Here is a 14671-nt window from a genome sequence, read left to right as displayed (position 1 = left end):
ACTTCAACTTCTCCAGGAGTATTTTTAAATTCTAGTATCTATACTTCTACCTGAGTAATGCATGTGAATACTTTTGACACCTCTGTTAATCACACATATTTTGTGCCAGCTTTTTACTATACATTTCCAAGCGGCCCACATAACAGACGCATCAATGAAACCAATGGGCGGGACCAAACATCGCCTACGTCATGACGTACGACGACGTGCCTACGTCTTTACGTCAACTCAAAATCGAAGTGGATTTCCACAGGCGTACACTCCTTATTTTCTGTATTTCCAATTCACATTTTGTACAGACCTTCCTGAACACAGTATTTTTTTGAAACAACAGAGACACACCACTGTAAAAGAATATCGTGAAAGAACACCGCCCACGGGATGGACATCTCCGCTTGTTTGAGCTGAGCAGCGGTAGCTGCATCTGTTAGCGCTAGCGCCGAGCTCTCTGTCCCGTCGAGCTAGCTATGCGTTAGCACGGCTGGCTAACAGGTGACACCCGACCAAGGTAAACACAAACCTCCTCACCCCCATGTGTGGTACACTGCGATTCACGAATATTGCTGATATGTTAAACCTTAACGCGTTGTCGATGCCCCCGTTTGGCCCCGCAGAGTGTGGATTAGGCTCGGGGGAGGGGGTTAGTAGCAACAGCGTCAACGGGAAAAACAATACAAATGTTGAATCCTCAGCAGAGAGCAGGCCGGCTCAGCTAACCCTGCTAACTGCTGCCCAGGGCTCAGACACTGTAATGTCCCCCCCCTTTCATGCAGAAATCCTCCTGAGTATTAGCAGACCAAGCAAAGTTTGTTGCCCCAAAACTTTGGGAAAGGCACACGCCTATTGCCTGGCAGGCTGTAAAGTGAGCCGTCCTGGCCGGGATGGGTTTGACATGTAACTGTAGCCAGCCTGGCCCTGCTGGGCTTTAAAAATAGTCTGTTCTTCTCCTGCTCGGTGGCAGATACACTTGGTTTTTATTGCCTGTTGTAAACACGGGATATAGGACTTCCTAAAACAGCTTCATTAAGTGTTTTGTTTTCCTTTCACAGTTTTTAATGAGACCTCTTATCTTTTGCATTGCAGCATTTGCACATCTTGTCAGAATACATGCCCTATTATTAGTTTAAATTAATCAAGATTAGTAAGATTAATCAAGCTTATTAAGACTAGACTGACTGTGTGTGTGTGTCTGTGTGTATAATATATATATATATATATATATATATATATATATATATATATATATATATTCAGTACTCGAGTTGTAAAAAAAAAAAATCAGGGGGGATGGTGGATTTTATCATATGGGGACAGATAATTTGTGCTGATTACAAATGATTTAATATATTACAAATAATAGCAGTGACCAAAACACCTGCAGAAATACTGCAGGAATGACATAGCAGCAGTTAAATGCAGCCTTCTGTAAGCTTTAAATATCCACTGGGCTTACATCAAATCAGTTTTCTGAACTTATCAATATGACTCTGTCCTTCACAGGATAAGTAAAATGGATCACTGCAAAAACTCAAAATCTTGTAATAAGAAAATAAATCTTGTTCCACTGGCAGATTTTCCTACTTATTTCAAGTGAAAATTTACCTGAAACAGGTGAAAATTGTCACATTTTTCTGGTGTTATTTTTCTGGTGATGACTCTAAATGTTGAAATAGCAGTAAAACCACATTCATTGATGAAATGACATAAGGGATAGAAAGGGGGGATGGCAATTTTACAGGGGGGATGATTTTGACCGTTTTTATTTCAGGGGGGATGCCATCCCCCCTCATCCCCCCTCAACTCGAGTACTGTATATATTGCTTACATCTCAGCTAGCAATGTGCATCATCATTGTTCCTTTCTTTCCAATTATTGGTATAATTCTTCATCTTTGTATTAGTGAAACTTTGCAAAGCTCACCAGAGGCCCACAATACACTTTCAAGTCCTTAGAATTAATGTAAATGTAATTTGTTGAGGTGTTAATGAAAAAAGATACCAGAGGACGATTCGATTTATTTTTTGTTTTTGATTACCCACTACAGTTCCCGGATATTTGAACCTCAAGACATTTTCCCAAATATCCACACAACGATAACTGCCTGTAGTTCCTCCAACACCTGAACCATGTGAGGGCCCCTCGGTCCAGTCTGAGGGGATCCCAGGACTGTTGAAAAGATAACCCTGCTGTGCAGGGCTGGACTTATCCTCTCTCTGTCTGAGAGAGCAGCCTAGCCACATCAACACATTCCTGATCTCCTTGCAAAGGAGACACGCCATGATGTTCCGAGACCAGGTAGGTATCCTCACAGATTGGTTCAAAGGCTGGAATGAGTGTGAACAGACGGTGGCACTCTTGTCCCTGCTGAAGAGGGTCTCCCGCACCCAAGCTCGCTTCCTACACATCTGCCTTGAACACTGGCTGGCAGACTGTACAGAGATTCACATCCTTGAAGCTGAGGCTAACAATGCAGGTAGCTTATGGTTTAAATTTCATCCCATCAGATTATGAAGAAAGCTATGATAAAAATACTATAGTATTTATCTCTGGTAAAATGCTGTTTGTCTTTTGTCTTTAGCAATTGTCAGCCAGTGGCATCAGGAGCCGAAAGAAAAAGTGGTGTCCCTCCTGTTGTCCCATTTGCCACTGCTTCAGCCACGTAATAGTGAGGCCAAATGTGAATATATGAAGCTGCTGCAAAAAGTGTTGAGCCACACTATTGAAAGTAGCCTCTTTGTAGAAGAAAGCAGACAACTGCTTTCCTACGCACTCATCCACCCTGCCACCACACTGGATGACCGCACCTCCCTGGCTATGTGGCTAAACCACCTGGAGGAGCACCTTTCCAGTGGCTATGCACCTCGGGCACCTTCCAGCCCATACCACCCACGCCAGGGCTCAGATGAATGGCCAAGCTCTGCTGAGGCTTTGGATCCTGGGAATGCGTGGCAAGACAAGTCTCCTTCATCTAGCACATCTCCAGCAGGGCAGAACGGACATGTGCCTTTCCCAGGCGGGATGTCCTCACCCATCAACAGCAATAGTACAGGTAATTTATATTATTCTTCTATTACTATTTTAATTGAGTGAAAAACAAGAGGATGACGTTTTATGTTGTAACATTTACATTAATTGTGGACATGCTATATATATATTTTCAGTTAAATTTCATTGTTCATTTTTCACACTAAGGTGTGTTTTTTTACTTATTTTATTTTTGTCATTCCTCTTGATACTCTTGCCAGGTTTGGTTGGGCAGATGCAACCTAGCCCTCTAAAGAAGTCCATGTCCATTACATCAAGCCCCCAGGCTTTTGGCTCTGAGTGGATATGCCAGGATGACACTGGGGGGCGACAGAACTTCCTTCCACCAGACCACGCACCCCTTTCACCCCAGAGCAGTGTAGCTTCTTCAGGCAGCGAGCAGACAGAAGAGCAGGGCTCCGCTCGCAACACCTTCCAAGAGGATGGCAGTGGCATGAAAGGTCCTACTTCATAACTTGACCAAGTCAAGGAAACTCATAACATTTCGTTTTGATAAGTCTTTTTTTTTTTTTTCCCCTAGATGTTCCAACATGGTTGAAGAGTCTCCGCCTTCACAAATATGCATCACTATTCTCACAGATGACTTATGAGGAGATGATGATTCTCACAGAACATCATCTGGAGTCTCAGGTTTTTAGTCCTCTTTGTTTACTTCATAGAGTTTTTTAAGTTCTCTACAGTTTTTCCCTTGCTGTACAACATGATAATACATCAAATGTTAATGAGGCATGACATTAAACAAAGCACCCTGCAGTTATATTGAACCTGTCACACATAATCCAAACAATTTTTATTTTTAATTTTCTGTTTTTTGTTTCTTTTTTTGACTGTGCCCCTTGGCCTATCGAAATCAGATGGGGATTAGTTTTGTTATTTAGTAATGGTATAAATTGCTTTGTGTTCCCACAAGAAATGACTTTGTCATATCATCTTATGATTTCCTCTCTCTCCATTTTAGAATGTCACGAAAGGAGCGCGACATAAGATTGCTTTGAGTATCCAGAAACTTCGAGAAAGGCAAAGCGTACTCAAGTCTTTAGAAAAGGTAGTGTGAATGGTGACCTTTAACTGAAAAACTTTCGCTTTTCCTAATGAATTTTCCTTGGTGCTGATGAGAAAGGGACTCAGATTGATTTAGCTCTTTTGGGAAATTCCCGTTCCGCTGGCTGGCAATAAAACAGACAGAGCACTGCTGGTAGGGATTCAGAGTATTCACGTTAGACGTTTCAGTGTTACAAATATTTGCTTTGCTAATGCTTTGATATAAATTTCCAAATTGGAAATCTTTCCCTGTACTCACAACATTTACATCAAACTCAATATGCTTTCATGAATAACTTGGAATATATGTTTTGCTGATTTTGTGCTCACTTGTCAGGATATTTTGGAGGGGGGAAACATGCGCAATGCCCTCCAGGAGCTTCAACAGATCATCATCACACCCATTAAGGCAAATGCAGCACAGTCTGCCATGGACAAGGCCACGTCTCCATCAGACGTCACAAAAACAGGAACAGATAAAGAGCCGGGTTCAGAAAGCTTCCCGTCTCAGAACCCACCCCCTTGTGATGGAGACTCCTCCACCACACCCATTTCAGAGGGCGACATTGCTGGACAGTTCACCCGTGTCATGGGTAAAGGTAAGTTTGGTGTTTTTTTTCCTCCCTGGATTTTATGACACATCGAATATTAAAATTGTTGGTTCTATAATCTGATTTGATTTGGCACATTGATATAATTTGAACACCTACCTAAGAAACAGTCACCAGAACAATAAAATAATAAGCAGCCTTTTTTTGTTTTATCATTTCAGTGTGCACCCAGCTGCTGGTGTCAAGGCCTGATGAGGAAAATATCAGCTGTTACCTTCAGCTCATCGAGAAAGGTCTCTCACATGAGGTAAGAAGGAACATTTTTTATCTTCAGTTTGCTAAATATATTCTATTCCTATTGGCATGCCCCTCCCCCCCCCAAAAAAAAATAGAAAATAGGTTTCTAGCTTGCGATACAATTACCTAACTTCATTCACCTCTAGTTTTGTTAGACTATCTTAGATAATAGACCTATTGAGAACTAGATGCAAAGTTATAACTTTGGCAGCATGTTAGCAACAGGAGCTAAGCGGAGTGTTTTGTGGACAATAGTATTCATGCATCTGGTCAGAGTTGAATGACACCTAGATAATTTGTTCCCAAATGTTTTGCTTGAATTCTCCCTCATTTCTAAAAGATTAAAACATTTTGAGCAATTTTTCCTTAGCAAATCAGTTAGCTGTTTGCACAGTCGTATTTTGCTATTGGCAGACTTTCTAAAATTATTGTAAAAGCTGAGGTGTTATTCAATATGTAACTATTCTTGACAATCTCCGTGAGGTCAAAGACCTCACACACCCCCCTGTGATCTGTGACACCCCGCTTAGAGGATCTTGAATCCCATTTCAGGAGCCATCCGCATAGACGTTTCTCCTGGAATGATGAATAAATAATGGAATAAAAAAATCACAAAATTCTAAAAGCATCTTCTGAAACTGAACATTAAATTTTTTTTGCCTTTTTTCCCCATCTCTTTTGTCTTGTTTCTGACAGGCTTTCACAGAAACACAGAAGAAAAGGTTGGTCTCCTGGAAGCAGCAGGTCCTCAAACTGCTGCGCCTTTTCCCTCGGAAAGCTATGTTAGACATGCCTGCATACCGACAGAAAGGGTGAGACCGCTGTCTTCAACTTACCTTTGATCTCCCTGTTAAGCAGCGTAGATGTCACATTAGCTTAAATTAGCATTCTTCTGCAGTCATCCCTACTGGCTGTGACTTTGATTCTCCTTCCCTTTTTTCGCTCGCTCTCTCTTTCTCATTAAATGTATTAATATTGTTTCATATGAAATAGCTTTAGCCGCTGACAGATAATTTCTGCTTTTGCTTTTTTAATTTCTGTTCCTTTTTTGTTATTTTGCTTTTCCAGCTGGAATTATGGGTCAAACTCCCTCCCCACAGCAGGCTCTGTGAGTGGAGGGGTCGGGCGGCGGGGCCAAAGGCAGTTCCAACTGACCCCTCGTGGACTTCCAGCCGGACGCATGTGTCTTCCTGGAGGGATCGGGGGAGCATCTCCACGCCACACACTCACTAGTCCTGCACTTGCAGCCCAGGGTAGACAAGTCAGTATTTCTGTCCATGATGTTGAAATACCACTTAATGTCATGTATGTGTAGCTTTAAACAAGCCAACAAGCCAAACTACTGCATCTACTGACACTTTGTGTACAGAGTTCTTTTTGATTTGATAATGACATCACATGGCCACCCTCGGCTCTCAGCGCTTGAATAATATTACAACTTTTGTTAGCCAGCATTTAGAGTATTAATTCAGTGCTACATGATGCTGTATTTGGTGGATGCTACAATCAAAGGAGAAAAGGGGATCTTAAGAAGGTTTTCAGACCTTTCCGCAATAACAGAAGACTTGAGGACAGTTTCCTAAAGACCAGCAGGTGTGTCCTTGCCATGTCTTCCCCGATTCTTTGTCAAGATCAACTAATAAGAAGAGCTCATGGGTGTTGTTTGCTTTGATAGGAGCCTATAACAAATTGTCATGCCTATTTCTACGTTTCACTTCATTTTTAGGTACTGTTGGATAACAAGTGCCGCTGTTTTCACACATCCGCAACACATGCATCAACACCAAACAACCTAATGCAGTGCGATTGTTTCTGTAATTCTGCTCATGGCAATATGAAGAGGAAAACATGCCAAGTGTTTTTTCTTTCACCCTCTTTTCCTTGGACATCAGTGTCATCAACCTCTGACATAATTTCTTTTTCAGTCATCAAAACTGCATGCTGTTTGTTAGAGCTTTATTTATTTCTTTATTTTTTATTTAAGTTTGGTCCATACAAACAGGAGAGGTTGCTGTTCAGTCAGTGGTTGCCTCCAAAAAGCTAATAGCATGTAGAGCTCAGAGGTGTTGCTGTATGTAGGTTGAGTGCTGATTGGCTGAAAGTGAAGCCACACACTCCAAGATAATCAAGCTGATTTAAAGTCCAGGTCGTCTTAATTATTCTACAGATTGTCTTATCAGATGTCCCCATGGAGGTGTGTTGAAAGTGAAAGAATCGAGTTTGACGAATGGTAGCTAAAATCAGAAATCCTGTTGTGTGGACGGGACCTTGAAAAAGAAAATCCTATATGAATCCTGTATAACATAATATGTAACATTCATGCCAAATTTGACTCTCCTCCCACTGTAAGGTTCTGTAACACGTTCCTGGATACGCTGCCTCCAGGATTTCATACAAGCACTTTTTTCCGGGAATTTTTAGATCAAAATCAGTCTTAACCTTTTTTGCAGTTATTTCCTCTTGCTTTAAAAAAAAACATGTTTATGTTGTTTAATTTCTTTTCTTTTGAAACAAAGTCATCTTTATAAGAGATAGTGTTAGATTTCCCATGTTTGTAGTTTGGGCCACTGGTTGGTTGTGAATGAAATCCTTTACTGTGTAGTATTCTGACTGGATAATATTGTGAAACTCACACACTATAAAAACAAAATGGTTAAATCTATTATTTTAACACTTACTTTCACTCCATCCCAAAGCAAATCTTTGTCTACTATGACAACCAAGAGTAGTCCACGCCTCAGATTGTTCCTCATTTCTGAGACTGCCTCCAAGTGGCAGCAAAACGCTTTAACATAGAAGTGCATTGGCGAGACGCCATGTTCAAGGCCTTAGACCAAATGGTATTTTAAGCCAATTAAACTTGACACTTGTGAAAAATTGAAGTGCAAACACAGAAAAAAAAACTATAATCTTATCACAAACAATTTAGTCTTAAATTTGATAGGTGTTTGCACTGAACAGCATGAAACTATGCTCAGTAAATTCCTTTTAAAATGATTTAAAAAAGAAAGGGAAAAAAAGTAATCTGGAGTCTTTTTTAAATATTTATATAGGCAACAATTTATTGGGATTCCTGTGAAAGGTTAATTCATACAAGAGCTAAATTTACATTTCCAACATACTTATAACTTGCTCAGATGTTTCTATGGCTCGGGTTGTCTTAAAAGTATTGCTGTACACAAAAACAAAAATGCTTCATATATGTGGTGTGTGCATATCTGGGTTTTGTATCATGACGTTTTCTATTATTTGAAGAGTTTTCTCTGTAGTAACTCTAGAGGAGTCATGTGCAGTTGCATGGGCCTGTTGTTGAAATCAAAGAAAATCACTGTTATCACAGCAACTATGGTCTCCCAAATGAGATCTGCTAAATGTTCTGGTTATATTTTGCTGATTAAAGCTTTACCTTGCATTAAAAATGGATGAACTGGTTCCATCTATAGTGCACTGAAACTAAAGATGGTACCCTGGTTTGAAGCCAGCCAAGGAGACAAGGGGTTAATTGAAGTACAGCTGACAATAAAAGGGGAAATTCTTCTCTTTTTTTCTTTTAAATGGCATAATTTGTATTTAGTGACTGAAAGATGTTCACCACGTCAACCTCCTGTATAAGTTGCATTCATGTAAAGAGATCTTGTCTCCTCTGTTACAGAACTTGTGGTTTGCCAACCCCGGGGGCAGTAACAGCATGCCAAGTCAGAGTCGCAGCTCAGTGCAGCGGACGCACTCACTCCCTGTCCACACATCCCCACAAACCATGCTCATGTTCCAGCAGCAAGGTATCGTACAAGGTCAAGCGTATTCCCCATTAGCATGGGTTCCTGCACTCGCCCACAGGCTATCTCCGTCCTTGTTTAGATGTGGATATATCATGTCCTTTACCGACATACAATAACATCTGTCTTGTTGGCCTTTTTTATTTTGACCATGTTTAACATTGTCCATATATGCTTATGTTGAGCCTGTATTTTAAATCTCTTATAGTTCAGTAAAAGTAAAATGGGCAATTTTTTTCTTGATAAAACTGCAGATGCTATAAAGATAATTTCAAAGAGGTGGATTTGATTCTGATGATTTCCAGGCGGTTCGTGCTGCACAACTGTTGGTAAAGAAGCTAAACTGTTCAGATGGCAGAACAGAGAGCTGCTTCATCTTTGTTCAACGTATAAAAAAAAACCTAAAAACATCCCAAGACATGACAGCAGCATTTTGCACTCAGTCCTTTCACACAATCAACATTGCCATTTACTTGGTTGGTCTTGGAGCCACACAGACAAGCAATCCAATTTTACCTTCAATTATTTCTTTCATCAGTTTTATATTGAGTATTTTCATGACTGAAAATTGTGAGAAAAAATATTTTAAAGCATGTCTCGATTCCTAAAATGCTTGTGGAGGAGTGAAGGGCGAGGAGTATTGCTGGAGGATCTAAAAGTAAGAATCCTCCACTGAATCCTTTGCAAAAGAAAATGTTATTACCCGTGAAGTTATACATTTATATTGTAAATGTAATTAGAAATCAACACCAACGCAAGTTTTATGGCTTGTTTCTGTATCGTTTAAGTTTCATTTGTGTTTTTGATGATAAGCAGTTGACTGCAACCTCTTTAAGGGGAATATCGACTATTAATTAGAAAATTACTTACCGGTAGTCTGTTTTATTTAATTGACAGTGTTTCTATATGGGATAGTAGTTGAAGAGAAGGACATTTAATGTAATTGTTTGAAGTTTGATCCTATTTTATTAGGAATTTAAAATTGTTGCATCCCTGATTGATCACAACATACTTAGATTGTTGGGCCACCAGATTTGTTTACATATCAATTCTCAACACTTACTAAGTCCTAATAAGCCATATTTGTATTGTTATACTGAAAATTGTACATCTAAAAGTTATAAAAGTGCACATGTCTTCTTTGGAAAGAGCTGTTTGCAGAATGTTGATCCAGATTCTTTGTTATATTTTTTTTGTGGGAAGACGAATGAGGTGGTGCTGGATGATGATAATCCTTTATATTCCTGATGATTCACACTGTTCTTCTTTTCTCTAGAATGCCAAGTTCCAGGTGCTGACCTGGAGATCAACCCCACGCTGGAGTCATTGTGCCTCAGTATGACGGAGCATGCCTTAGGGGGTGAGTGTGGCCTCCAGCTCGGTTATATACAGGACTCTGGTTTGCAAACTTCACACACTTCTCCATGTTGAAAACACAAACAAAGATGTTTTTCAAGAATGTACCACACCCAGTTTCCCCTGTGCATTTCAATGTAGCCCATAGAATTATATGGATCATGTTGTACTTTGTAGTCAACCCATGGATTCCACAAATTTCAATTTGAACAGCTTTGTAATATTTTAGTATGTAAATTTTACGAATATGTAACCCACGTTTCTGTGGTACTGACATATGAAGGAATCATTTTTGCTCAAATTGGGGTATTTTGCTTGGAGGTGGGTAAGGTTATCAATGCTCTTTTATTTTTATACAATCAAAACACTTGAGAACAATGAGTTTTTTTGTTTTTTTTAAGTTTTGTCATTCTCTAAGAACGACTTGTCTACCACAGAAAGCAAATGTTATGTCACTAACACAGATTTTTCTTTACTGATGTGAATGAGCTCAAATTAAAGTTGATACTTTGTATTTAGTAGGGTTGTCAAAAATGACGTTCAAATATTTCCTCTCAAAAAAACACCTGGTTGTGGATTTTGTCAATGACATGCATTACGGCAATAATAGGACAAAGTAATAGATTAGATTATCCTTTATTTCTCCCTCAATGGGAAAACTTTTTCAGTAGCAGTACACAAAGACAATACAATAAAAAGACATAACTACTTGTATAGGTTGTTTACTTAAATTTAAACATATTTGACAATGTATTACCTACATAAAAACAAATAAATCAACTAATGACCAAGACCGCAGACCACACTCCCTGCGCCTAAAACAAACAACAATAAACAAACGTTGAGCACTGATAAAGAGTTTTGTGCAGGCAATTTAAGGACGTGATTCTTGTCCCAAATACAGCAGGCTTCATTTGGTGAAACTCGCAGAGCAGGCAGCCGCGTCTCTGCTACAGCGGGCAGCGGGTTTTTCCATCTTTGAATATTAATTTTCATCTTTGAAATTCTTCTTTTGTAAAACTATTCTAATATATATTGTAATTTAAAAATAATCGTTGGCAGCCCTAGTATTTAGCACAGTATTCTTTATTCTATTTCAGATTAAGGAGGAACAAGAACAAAAACAAAAAGGAAAATGTACAAGGCAATATGTCATTTTTTTCTGTTTGTGGGATGAGTCATTAGTATCCACAAGTGTGGAAAATAAATGCAACAAATACAATGTTCAAAAGCTTTAATAGTAGAAAATACATGCAAATCATGCAGGGAATTGTAAAATGAATGGACAATAAATTCTGTTTTCTCTTCAAGAAAGAGCAAAAATGTAATATACATCTTCTTCAGAAGTTCCTTGTAACATTGAAATGTGTATTACGCAGTACATTGTCTGAGCGTGTTTTGTTTTCCTCTCAGATGGAACAGACCGGACATCAACAATATGAAAAGGACAGAGGGGAAACTACACTTGGGTCGAGGCCTGTTTGGTTCAGCACAAAGATAAATGAATGCTTCAGAAAACCAGGCAAAGCAGTCACTACAATATGACAGAAAAAAAAACTGTGTATATGTTCTCTAATATTTTTGTACTCTATTATATACAACTAAGTTTATTATAAATGGAATACAGATGATTATTATATTGTAGAACAGAAAAAAGGTGAACTGTTTCAGCTGCACCGTGTCACCTGCAGGACTGTGGCATGATGTGCAGAGACTCAGTTTACCATGATGAGAGAAAAACAGTGGATTGGTGCTGTCTTTATGGGATCTTACCCTGAATTGCTCTTCTTTTTTCCCGCTGCCTTGGAATAAGGCATTCTATCCCCATCACACTGACAGCCACAGCCCCTGCACCATGAAATTCGTAAATTCAAAAGACACCCAGCCAGAAATAAGGCACTTTTTTATTAAATTATCTCGGATATCAGGGACTAAACTATAATTGGGCTTATGGTACACTCTGAAATTCTACAGGTGTTGACTTCCCTGACCATGCTAATGTTATATGCAGTGCTAGTCAGGGCTTGTGTTGGTTTAAACCTGTATGGTTTTCCTTGGTTCATTTTGTCCTCTTGAGAATTTTCTTTTTTTTTTTTATTAGTTTTTTTTTTTTTTAGTTTTTGTGACAAAAGCAGGTCAGGGAGTTCCAAAAGAATCAACGAAAAGTTTGTTATTCAATTTCAGGCATAACTTTAGTCTTAGTTATTTTCCCCGAACACATAGTCAAAGTAGGAGTGACTGTCCTCTTCTGAACTTCTACAAAGCCAAAGACGAGGGTTGTGCGATTGTTAACTTGAGAAATATATTTCTTGTGAAATGCAGCAAGATGGTATAATTTGTAAAAAAAAAAAAAAAAAAAAGCAGTTTGAAGAATTAATGCCAGCTGCAATTTGTCTCTCTTTATTTTAATGCCCTGCTACATAAATGATGATGAATCTCATTTTGTGCCGGGGAAATCCCAGAGGGACAAGAAAGGGCTGGTGAGGTTTGTACTGTATGAGCGCTGGCTGGATGTGGAATTGATAAAAGCGAGGAGACCAGAATTTTCTCAATTTACAATCCCATTCTGGGTGAGAAAGCTAAATGAAACCCATCTCAGCACTCTGGCTCCCTTAAGATTGGCTTTGCAATGTAAAGCTCGATCATGTAATAAATGAACGCTTGCAGCGCAACGCTTCACCCTCGCGGCACCCTCTTCCTCAAATGGCCAATGTGATGATTTGATGAATCATGAATCTTTTCAAGGTGCTTGACAGTGTCCATGTTTTTTTTCTGTTTGTGTCTTGGTGTGTTTCAGTCTCAGCCCTAACATTATCATGTGGTATCAGTGTTGAATCAAAAGCTGTCTTATACTGCCTCTGTCTTTGAATGTGGCAGAGCCGGAGGTGCATGTATGTGTAATGTGGTCTTACTTTTGGATCACTTTTGGTTGCTTCATAAGGCAGGGAAACCCATTCACATATTATTTCAGCAGAGCCATAGGAGGTCTGTCTAGTAAAGGTGGTTATTTGCAGATATCTTTTCCAATTGTATTTTTTACTCTCCCTTGATATTGATAACTTATGCTTATTTTCTATATTTGCATGTTTTGACACACTAATACAGCACTGTTGTAGATGGAGAACATGATGGTTGATGGTGCCCGGTGTCGCCAACAGCTGAGAGCAGAGATACTGCAACTAATGTTGTATGTTTATATCGCCTAAATGTCACTGTTTACATCTCTCTGGGATAATGCCCAATTCATATTATGTGATGAATAATCCATTGTCTCACTATGTAACACATGAAAGAACTGAAGCCTTCTCACACATGAGGTGGCGTGGTAGAGCCTGAAAATAAGTCTGCTACAGCCCCTCCTTCACCCAAATCTGTGGACTCCATATGAGTCTCACTAGATTTTTCAAGTTGCACCTACAGTATGAGGCTTGCAACATCTGCTTTTTGGTCATGTGGTTATGAGAAAGAAAAGCTTCTTTTACCTGGTGATTAAACTGTTAGCCATCATGTCCTGATAAATCGTTCATGTGGTGCCTGAAATTCTCAGCTCCAGCATCCTCAAAATGTTTTATTTTAATAGTGGTTGTATTCTAGTCATGGATTTCTTCAGAGCAGGCTCTTGGATAGATCTGACTTAGTAAAAGCATTATACTCAAGTCCACAAAGGACTCCACATGAGTTAACGATGCTGGCTTTAAGACACGCTGTCTGGTTTTTAACTATTCACTATACTGTTGATCAACTATGTTGTTACAGATGACTCAGATCATCCTTTTCATAACGTCTGCTGCTTTGAACAACCTACCTATTGCTTCGAATAGATACAGAGGTACAATACAGAGTTCTGCCAGTGAATGTTCATAATGATGCAGCAGGGGATGAAAATGCTTATCTGTGTCACAAATTATGTGATAATGAGTAAACTGAACACTAATAACAGGCCAAGGAATATGTTTACTCCATGTTTACATTCCAGTGATGCGTGAAATGAGTTGGGAAATGCACTTCATAAATTCAGACTGATGTATTTAACATACCAAGCATCCACAATGAGGTACAAAGCTTGTGTCATATGGGGATGTCTATCACGTGGTCCTGAGGGCATGTTAATGTACCTGCCAGGCTTCTAATTGTTGAATTAATGCAGCCAGCTGTAGGTTACACTGCACATACTGTAGTTTATCTTGTACAATTTCTATCGAATTCTAATAACTCCCCTGGACATTTTCTAATATTTTATGAAATTTTTTGCATCACATGCTTACACTCTACTTTTTTACTGTCACTCATATGTGTGAATGGTCTGAAGTGCAACATCCGTCGGATCATTGACAGTCCAAATAAAGAGGTTCAGTTCTTTTGCAACTTCACTTGTGCTTTGTCCCCGTGTCTGTTTGCGGCTTAGATTTTCTTTTTAGAAAGCTGATTTTTAAGAAAGGAAAACATCTGTTTCACGGTTGCACGTGGTTACGGTTCATAGACATAAATACGTAGACACCACATCGAGTGGTTTTGCCCGCTGCTGCGATACATCAACGTCGCCGCCATGTTGGATGTGGCAAGACTGCGCTGTAAACTAATACAAGTAAATTGACTTATTTTCAT

At 39.3% G+C, this 14671-nt stretch overlaps 1 protein-coding gene across 2 annotated transcripts; it reads left to right on the top strand.

The window, feature by feature from the left end:
- The first annotated feature begins 217 nt into the window (after window positions 1-217).
- LOC133441860 (protein Smaug homolog 2) lies at window positions 218-14671 on the top strand. 2 transcript variants are annotated; one of them, XM_061719585.1, is made up of 13 exons: window positions 218-508; window positions 2045-2473; window positions 2579-3049; window positions 3246-3485; window positions 3566-3675; window positions 4004-4090; window positions 4424-4685; window positions 4859-4944; window positions 5631-5746; window positions 6003-6195; window positions 8587-8713; window positions 9987-10070; window positions 11480-14671. In XM_061719585.1, the coding sequence occupies exons 2-13, from the start codon at window positions 2278-2280 to the stop codon at window positions 11506-11508; spliced, it is 2001 nt and encodes a 666-aa protein (XP_061575569.1). In that variant the 5' UTR covers window positions 218-508; window positions 2045-2277; the 3' UTR covers window positions 11509-14671. The 2 variants fall into 2 exon arrangements, 1 of the variants encoding a protein (XP_061575569.1); XR_009782501.1 differs by lacking the exon at window positions 11480-14671 and having other exon boundaries at window positions 6003-6187.

This window comes from Cololabis saira, chromosome 4 (assembly GCF_033807715.1).
Source record: "Cololabis saira isolate AMF1-May2022 chromosome 4, fColSai1.1, whole genome shotgun sequence".
Taxonomy (NCBI): Eukaryota; Metazoa; Chordata; class Actinopteri; order Beloniformes; family Belonidae; genus Cololabis; species Cololabis saira.
Note: the sequence above shows the minus strand (reverse complement) of the source record. Positions and strands in the feature narration are given on the sequence as shown.